The 10,000-nt window shown below is 40.8% G+C and overlaps 1 protein-coding gene across 2 annotated transcripts in view; it reads left to right on the top strand.

The window, feature by feature from the left end:
* LOC138057750 (aggrecan core protein-like) overlaps nt 1–9,033 on the top strand; it is a 21,324-nt gene extending 12,291 nt beyond the window's left edge. For both annotated transcript variants that reach the window (XM_068903681.1, XM_068903682.1), the window contains 4 exons: nt 1–267; nt 1,088–1,339; nt 5,830–6,030; nt 7,503–9,033. The exon at nt 1–267 is cut by the window's left edge and continues 90 nt beyond it. In XM_068903681.1, coding sequence (XP_068759782.1) covers nt 1–267; nt 1,088–1,339; nt 5,830–6,030; nt 7,503–7,738 — 956 coding nt within the window. In that variant the 3' untranslated portion in view covers nt 7,739–9,033. The remainder of the gene's footprint in view (nt 268–1,087; nt 1,340–5,829; nt 6,031–7,502) is intronic.
* The last annotated feature ends 967 nt before the right edge of the window (nt 9,034–10,000 follow it).

The following is a 10,000-nucleotide window of genomic DNA, read 5'->3' as shown; positions in this document are numbered from 1 at the left end:
CTTCCGTCAATTTTGAAGCTCAAAGCGCGCGATCCTTACGCACTTGTGAGCTTAACGCCGTCTCTAGAACGTCTTCTGATAAGACCTTGCAAAGCCGTGATGGATTCGCCTATTACGAGCCTTTGACAATAGTGAAGAAGCCCCAACAAGAAGTCGCCACGTTGACTCCGACAACAAGTGACGTGCTGATCAAGACAGCAGCTTCAACTCCAACTGAAACAACAGTTTCTCCAAGTGTGGTATCCACGACGGCACCAGGCACAAAAGGTAAGTAATTAACTTGCGAAGGTCGCGTTCTATTTTTCCTGGTTAAAACGTACCACGCTACATAAATACTTAGTTCACAGCTCCATATAAGGAAAGTACGATTATTTTTCCCTTTTAACCAATGATAATATATAGATTTAGCCAAGCCTAAAAGCGGAGCTCCCGTTTCTAACCCCAGAAAGCAATATCGTGTTTATGGAAATTATATGCTTCTGCATAAAGTACAAAATTAATCGTTATTAGTGTATACAGTTTACAGTAATCAAACAGGTCAAAAACCTCTGAGCTGACATCAGTAAACAAGCAAGCCTTGCAAACAATAACTAACCATTTTAATCAACAACTAAAACTGAACTTACATTACACAGTAATCTCTTTCACAATATTTTCCGTTTGACTGACAATCTTTACTCCCTCTCTCTTCAGTTCAGAACAACAGCAAAAATCTTTACTAATTAAAAAGTCAACCTAAAGTGTAGTAAATTCGCTTACTCGACTGCAATTTCACAGTCAAACAAAGAAGCTCACAACTGGACACCCATTTCACACAAAAACGCTTATAAATGTGATTGTTGAAGTATGTCAGAATCTCTGTCCACACGGAATTGTACACGTTTTCAGGCGTTATTCCTTTTTCAGATAGCTTTAAAAAATATGTGAGGTAGCGAGGTATATAAGCTTATTATTAAAGAAGGAAACAATTAAGCTTACCTGAAAGCTAACCGTTGTAAATAATTGTTTTGTCTTTCTCTCTATTTCTTTCACCTTAACGTTGATTTTCATTGAAATTTTCTATTCTTCTCCTTCCTCAATTTTGAAGCTCAAAGCGCGCGATCCTTACGCACTTGTGAGCTTAACGCCGTCTCTAGAACGTCTTCTGATAAGACCTTGCAAAGCCGTGATGGATTCGCCTATTACGAGCCTTTGACAATAGTGAAGAAGCCCCAACAAGAAATCACCACCTTGACTCCGACAACAAGTGATGTGCTGCTGATCAAGACAGCAGCCTCAACTCCAACTGAAACAACAGTCTCTCCAAGTGTGGTACCCACGACGGCACCAGGCACAAAAGGTAAGTAGTTAACTTGGGAAGGTCGCGTTCTATTTCTCCTGGTTATAATAACGCTACATAAATACTTAGTTCACCGCTCCACATAAGGGAAGTATGATTATTTTTCCTTTTTTACCAATGATAATATATAGATTTAGCCAAGCCTAAAAGCGGAGCTCCCGTTTCTAACCCCAGAAAGCAATATCGTGTTTATGGAAATTATATGCTTCTGCATAAAGTACAAAATTAATCGTTATTAGTGTGTACAGTTTACAGTAACCAAACAGGTCAAAAACCTCTGAGCTGAAATCAGTAAAAAAAAAAGCCTTGCAAACAATAACTAACCATTTTAATCAACAACTAAAACTGAAATTACATGGACAGTAATCTCTTTCACAACATTTTCCGTTTGACTGACAATCTTCAGTTCAGAACAACAGCAAAAATCTTTACTAATTAAAAAGTCAACCTAAAGTGTAGTAAATTCGCTTACTCGACTGCAATTTCAAAGCCAAACAAAGAAGCTCACAACTGGACACCCATTTCACACAAAAAAGTTTATAAATGTGATTGTTGAAATATGTCAGAATCTCTGTCCACAAGGAATTGTACGCGTTTTCGGGCATTATTCCCTTTTTAAAAAATATGTGAGGCAGCGAGGCATATAAGCTTATTATTAAAGAACGAAACCATTAAGCTTACCTGAAAGCTAACCGTTGTAAATAATTGTTTTGTCTCTCTCTCTATTTCTTTCACCTTAACGTTTATTTTCATTGAAATTTTCTATTCTTCTCCTTTCTCGGCTTCTCGCGAGGCTTTCCTCTCTTAAGGTGTCTCAAACCGGTTTCAAAACTTGCTGTTCTTATTAGAAGGATTGACACTACAACACCTTTCACTTAACAGCAATGTTATGGTACCATATGAAACACCAACTATCACTGAAAAAGATTCGGTCGTTTTTGTGACTTAAAAGGTTACCGTGGCAACAGGAAAGCCCTGCAAAAACAGCCCATATTTTGTCATTAGCTGCTCATATCTCAAAAACGAACTCTGTGACCCTTATCTTATATTTCTGAAATGTAATCAGTACGTCAGAATGAAACTTTCTGTAAAGTTTAAAAAAATTATGTGGGGCGGATTCAGAGCCACCTTAACTAATTGAAAATTTAAGGTAGCTCTGAATCCGCTCCGCGTTTCACCTTGGCCTGCTGATCACTTTCGTGCCAGTTTCACCCAGTTCGTTTCTCAGATATCAGCCTGAACTTAAGCCAAAATATAGGGTGTTTTTCAATGCTTTCCTGTTGCCATGGTAACTTGTAACGTCATAAACATGACTGCATCTTGTTCAGCAATAATTTGTGTTTCACATGGTACCACAACATTGCTGTTACGTGATGAAGTGTTACAGTGTCAATTCTTCTAATAACAAGGTCTCTTGAAAGTGTTGAAACTGGTTTGAGCCACCTTCAATTTCTCAAATTTCGTCGCCTGCTCTTTATCCCGTTGCTCATCACTGATATGATTTCCCGCCAGAAAAACGCGGGTTGCCAAATGCAACGCTGCCCACCGATTTCCATCCAAGGAAAGTTGCCCGAACACTCCCGTCCCCAGGGGCTGTCCTGCCTCCTCACCTCCACCCCGACAGTCTGTACGGGCGGGCGGCCGTACGTGACGTCATAACCAAAATTTCTCGCTTGCATAGATTTCCCAAAAATCTTACCCATGGTGCTCCGCTGGCGCGCTTCGCCCGCCTGAGCTCGCTATTATGAATTGTTTTGTGGCATAATCGTAGAAGTCTCCGTCGTCGTTTCTTAAACTCCTTAAAAACGTGTCGCTTTGTAGAGAGCTTCTTAACCTGAGGATCATGATATTTGCATTCTCTTACCGGCTGCTGAGCAAGACCAATGTCATTTTTAGGTTGAAGACACACTTTCAACAAGTTAGCAGGTGTAGGAATAGTCAAGAAGTGATTAAAGTAATTGACGCCGTTGTGAAATTAAAAAAAAGAAAACAGCTCAACGTTTTCCTTCAGCATTACTGGCCAAGAGGGCTTAGATATCTTGCTATTACGTATACTCAAGTTTCAGCCCATTTAAAGACAAAAGAATAAATCGATAAACCAACGTAGTTCCCTACCATACTTTCTGTTCTGGCAATAGACGTCTCAACCTTCTTTCAAGAACGCGCACTCTTCGTGAGGGCTCATAGTGCCATTAACGAATACTTTGTTCGCATTCACACCAAAGCTTAGACACGTTTAAAAGCTGTTTAGTTAAACATGGTTTAAAATTGTTTTCTTGATACAAGTTACTACCTGACATAATGTAGACTCCAAATTCAACACAATGAAGACACACATTAGAACTTACATGAACCCTATGTAAAATTCAATCTTTCAGCCTTCCGTTGCTCATTTTTTATTTTGTTAAACCTGGTTTAATCAAACGTGTTTAGTTGGTGTGAATCGACTGTGTAAGACTGTGCAAGACTGTGCAAGGGAGCCGGAAAAGCATGATTTGAAGACTAGATGGATCGCAGCTTCGACTTTAAGATCGGGAGTGAATGCAAATTGTATGAGGCAGTCCGGCCCAATGGTTATGGCGCTTGCCTTGAGATCCGGGGATCCCCGGTTCAAGACACGTTCTGACCACTCGCTGAATTTGTTCCTGATAATCCCTGGTTCAACTTCTCAGCTGCACTTGTAAATAGTCAACTAGCTTGCCTCAGGCCAGTTGGGATTCTTTACAGTTGATGTTGTATGTTCTGTTCTGTTGTGATTATTTCATTGGCCTTGAAAGCCCCTATGGGGAGTGGTCAATTAAGTATTATGTATGTATGTAACTGTTGCCAACTTTCTCGTTTGTTTTTCCTTTGTGAATTACTCACGACTTAAGGGGTGTGGCTCTTAACTACCAAACCGTTGCTATGGACCCCTCCAAATAATCATTCTCGAATTCCTTTAACTGTACAGTAATCCTATTTCGGCAAGTGCGTTCTATTTAACATTCCTTTGTATGGTTCGACTCACAACCATATTTGGTTAATCACATGACCAAAATAGAAAATGCCAAAAACTCAGCGACTTAACTATGTTTTTCAAAAAATTTTAACGCAAAAGTTTGAGAACATTTTAACACAAAATCTGTAGCATGGATTTTAAAAGAAATTATTTCTCCAAAAAATTATGACGTCATAAGGCCTTCCTTTTTTATACAAATGGCGTATCCACGCTACAGTTTACGAAAAATGATGGGACGGTTCCCATCCAGTGAAAAAACCGCCTCTTCCTTTCGTTTCCTGGGAGCTTTTACCTGTGTTTCACTGAAACGCACGGCAGAAGACTTGGACTAGTTGCGCATGCGTCTCCTGATTGAAGTGATGTCAGATTTCCATTGAAAAAGTTACTTCATAGAACCATCCATGCAACCCTTTCGTAGGATTCTTTGTCTAAAAATCTTCCTTAGCAACCATTTTCTTTCTGTAGTTAAGTGCCACCCCCTTAAAAACCAATAAATAAATGCCTTTGTCTATACCACACTTGACGAACAACTAAAGGACCATCAACAATTATAAGACAACAAGAAGTCATTTTGTTTCTTTTTCCTTGCTCGGAGGAAAATACTTCTTGCTCGTCTTCAAGTTAGGGAGGCACGGTGGCCTCATGGTTAGTGCGCTCGACTCCGGATCGAGTGATCCGGGTTCGGGGCCTGGCAGGTGACATTGTGTTGTGTTCTTGGGCAAGACACTTTACTCTCACGGTGCCTCTCTCCACCCAGGTGTATAAATGGGTACCGGCGTAATGCTGGGGGTAACCCTGCGATGGACTAGCATCCCATCCAGGGGGGAGTACAAATACTCCTAGTCGCTTCATGGTACAGAAACCGGAGATAAGCGCCGGCCTGATGAGCCTTCTGGCTCGTAAGCGGAGACTTTACCTTTTTTTACCTCGTCTTCAAGTTAACCAATCAAAACCAATCAAAATATGAGGAGCAAGAGTGGCACAGTCGGTTAGTGCGCGGCCTTGGTGCAAGAGGTCTCGAGTTCGATTCCCGGATCTCACATCCTTGTTTCGACTTCTTTCCGTTCTGTGTAGCTTAAGTAGCTTTAAATATCCGTAAAACGGAGCACTGATGGAGAGGGGGGAGTAAAATGATCGCACCGTCGACCTCAGGTTTGTCAGTTGAATTACTGTTACACTACCCTGCGCCATAGACGAAACCAAACCTCTCGTCTGCGAACCAAAGCCGAAATCCTTGTTCTGGGCTCCCAGCAGCGTACCAGGATTTGAGAACGCGCCATTATTGGTCTGTTGAGAAAAATAATTGTTCGATAAGACTTCCGCTTGTTCGTTGATCCATTGGAATTCCAGAACAAGAATCTCGGCGCTGCTTTGCAGACGTTACTATTAAACCAGTGTTAGATTACGTCTGCGACACAGGCTATAAAAACACGCGAAAAGCATTATTCATGTTCATAAAATCCACTAAAACTGGGTATGTCTTTTCTTTCAGCGGCTTATTGCGGGCCAGACTGGTATCCATACAAAGCCGGCTGTCTTCGATCTTTCGAAAATCAGAAGGAATGGTCTCAGGCAAACGACTATTGTAACGCTAGCTCATGTGGATCCGGGAGAGGAAGATTGATTTCGATTCTCTCCGAAAATGAAAACGAAAATGTTACCCAGTGGTGGTCATCATTGTCACTTTCAACAGGTTCGTTACGGCTTTTTCATTGCACAGCATTTGCTAACAGTTACAGCAACACCAACCTGAAAATCTAGGCTTGATAACGTCGTCCCCTTTCCTTCTCCGTTTGCCGTCCAATGCGTTTGGTAACTTTGGGAAACTTTGGGTCGTGCGGTCGGTCGGTCGGAGTAAAGAACTACAATTGCAAACGAAAAATAAGCGGCAGAAAATGTCGAGTGAGGGGGAAAAGAAACGAGTACAGAGTCACGGTGTTAACATACTTTCCTTCCACGCGGACAGACAGCCTCAACTGCAGAAGCGTGTCGCGTTTGCTCTGGGGTTAAAGTAGAAAATAAAAACCTGTACAGGAAAAACCAATTTTTACATTTCAGACTTAAAGTTAAAAACATGTTTTACTTAGTTATTATCTTCCTTATATCTATTTCTATTTTTTTTTGGAAACTCAAAAATATGGGTCGGTGTCGGAGAAAGTGGACTGCCTGAGGGAAAAAGGGATACTTCAGGACCAGCGTGCATTTCGATGCCTTTTTTTTCGTCCTCTGCAAACAACGACGTGAAATGACCAAATTTAACAGCAAGCTTAAGCACGACACACTGACAGAAACCGAAAGTGAACATTTTGCATACTAGGACAGTAGTCTCTCCCGGATTTTTAAACTAATGGTATCCAGTAGAGAAAAGATACCCGTTCTAACCACTGGTTGAATTTGATCCTGGTAACACCTGGTTCAACTTCACTCAACTGCACTTGTAAATAGCCAACTGGTTTGCCTGCGGCCATGCCAGTTGAGTTGTTTTTCGGTTCTGTGGCTTCGTTGATTGTGTTTCCTTGGCTCTGAAAAGCCCCTCAGTATGGGGAGTTGTCAATCATGCCGGTATGCATGTATGTACGTCTTGGCTTGTGTTTCTTTCTAAGCTTCCTAATAGATGAGATGGTTGCCATTTCAGAGAAATATATCATAACCAATTGATGACTATACCCTTGGCGTAGCGCGTGGTTTAATATATAAATAGCTACTAACATTAAAAAAAAAAAATTAGCACCGTTTATGTGACAAGATTCAAGACCAAATGAATTCCAAACAGCCAGCACAAGCTAAAATTATCAAAGGGTGGGAAGAGAAACCTTTGCATAGGAAGTACCGCACTAAGGTGAAAGTGGCACATGTGGATTACAACACAGTCAACCCACAAATAGCTAAAAGATGCCGCGCTAAAGGCCTGCAGAATCGGAAGCCCTGTCACGGGCCGAGATCAAAGCTCAGCAGCAAAACTCTTTGAAAATTTGCCACATTTGAACAATAAGACGGTTACTGTTTTCTTCCTCATACAATTTAAGGCTTTTCTCCGGCGAGAGCCCTATTCTTGGATGAGAAAAGCCCTGGGGACGAGATTGATGACCGCTTAATCAGTGTACAGAATCAATACGCATGCTCTGTCCTCAAAATCGCTGACAATTTGTTTGGCTTGTTTCTTAGGTGACTACTTCATTGGATTGAATGATAAGGCAACTGAAGGAAGTTTTCAGTGGGTCGATGGAACCGTCGCATCGTATACAAACTGGAAGTATGAAAAGGGTCCCAAAAATAATAAGTATAGGAATTGTGTGGGAATAAGAATGGAAAATGGACAAAATCATGGGAAGTGGGAAATGCTTCCCTGTGATCATTCCAGCAGGTTTATATGCGAGTGCCCAGAAGGCCCTTGTACTTAGGCCCTTCCCTATTATGCTAAGTTTTTTTTTGGCACTTTTTGGTTAAACAAGCACACTTTTTCTGTAAAAAGAATGATTGCTAGCATTATTTAGCATATTGCGTAACTTTGATCTAGATTTCAGCACTCCAAAGATTTCAAATGCTAAATTTTAGAATTCAAAAGCATTGTGATGATTTGCTTTTGTGTTTGAGAGACGGAATTCTGTAACTGAAGTATGAACTGAGTGCATCTGAACTGAGTCGAAAGAGGTCTGGACCTAGCTGGTCAGCGGTTAACATTCAGAGGCCGTTCACGCGCTTCCTCAAACAAGATTGCGTCGGCCAGTGCCGAAGGAAATTCTGACGGAGAACATCTACCAGTGAGAAACAGAATTGTGCCCTTGCTGAGTCCCTCTAGTCGAGCGTCATGTCACAGTACAGCAAGCGCTAAGGCCTTCATACTATTGTGTTGTTTCTGGAACCTTTTTATTGAAAATTCACTTTTTTTATTCACTTTGAAAAACGGGAGAAGTGGTCATAGTTTTATCCACGACTGAGCAATGAAAGGGAATGGGTTCGATATGGGGTTGACTTTCCACCGCTGTTTCCAAAGAACTACCACAATGCAAAGCGGCCTTTGACATCAACCCGCTATTAAACCCATTCCTCTCGCTTGCGCGGTTGTAGATGAAATTACAACCAGTTTTCTACTTTTAAGGAGCCAGTCTAAAACAGTGACTTTGAAGGAGAGAGTTTAGCGAACCAAATAATTGGTGTTAGACAAGTGACGCAGAAAATTGTAGAATTGTTAGGCAGAAAGGGTTTTTTTTACTATAATAGGTGATAGACACTTTAAAGGATATAATTAACACGAACGCGTAACAGGCCCGATTCCAGCTGGCTTGATAACTTGTCCATGGGTTCGAATCTTATTAAAGCCTAGATTTTATTAATGCTTCTTTTAATAAAGTAGTTTTACTAAAGTGCACCTAAATTCAAATATTTTTCATCTACAATATTAATTTCCCGACCAAATGCAAACAGGTTTTACCATTCTTACCTCAAAATGTCTTCTTTTATCTGCCGGGCAAGACGTACGAAGTTATCAGAACTTCCAATAATTTGGACGCACGACCGTAAGGTTAGAGGCCTGGGTCTATTCTCCATTTTACGTCACAAATTGCCTTGCAATGCAAATTTCTTTGAAAACAGGAGTTCAAAGCAGTTTGGGACGTGAAATCGAGACTAGACCCATTCCTCTCACATCACGTTCGTGAGTCCAAATTACTTCTAGTTCTGCTAAAATAACGTGGCTTGCAAGGCACAGAAAAAGCGAAAAGTTCCGGATAACAATGGTGACATATGTTTGCTTTGGATATGGAGATTTATATTCGGAACGGAAAACATTTCAGTTTAGGTGCAATTTAAATTTGATGATCTCTAGGTTAGAGATAGATTTGCTGGCTTTAAGTTCTTTATTTAGGATGTACATGACTGGTAAAATCTTAGAGAGAACTGGTCGAATGGACGGAAAAAAACCAAGGAACATATAAGGACTTAGGATCGACGTCGACAAGATCACCAAATGAATCCGCCATGACATTTTGCTGTCTTACACAATAAATCTGAGATTCGGGATAGATTTGGTATTGTAAATAATAAAAAAGACACAGCATAGGCTTTTGGTTGTATAATGAGATTTTGATTGATTTTTCGCATCCAGGGATTCTTCAGTTGAAAATGATTAAATAGGTTTCACAGTTTGAACGTGTGTGCTGTTCTTTTGCAATGTATTTGTCACACTGTCTCTATGTTCTCTTTGGGTAACAACAAAAACATTTCCGAGCTCACCTCAGTGGCTTATCAGAGACTTAAAGGGGCAGTCTCATGAGTTGCGCATGCTCGGGAAATCGCTCTTACAGCGCTTTTGTTTATCAAGGCCGCCATGATAGATTCTTCGGTAAGTGGGAATGTTTTGCATGGAATGTCCTCGATTTCTTTATTTTGACATCTAGCACCCGCAAAATCAAACTCTTATCGCTTAGGAAAGATCACATGGATGTAGTTGTAAGAGCTCGTTGCAGCACGAAGCGCAAAGGAAACAGCAACAGAGGATGTCCGTGCAAAGACCAGAATTTATTGTGCGGAGACAATTGTAATTGCGGCAGGAGGGAAAAACTCTGACCTGAAGCTGACCTGGTATTTCATTGGTGTTTATTTAATAAAATAAACTTTCAATTCCGTAGAAATAGAAATCGGCAAAATAAACACATCATAACAAC

The sequence above is a fragment of the Montipora capricornis genome, chromosome 7 (assembly GCF_036669925.1).
Source record: "Montipora capricornis isolate CH-2021 chromosome 7, ASM3666992v2, whole genome shotgun sequence".
NCBI lineage: Eukaryota > Metazoa > Cnidaria > Anthozoa > Scleractinia > Acroporidae > Montipora > Montipora capricornis.
Note: the sequence above shows the minus strand (reverse complement) of the source record. Positions and strands in the feature narration are given on the sequence as shown.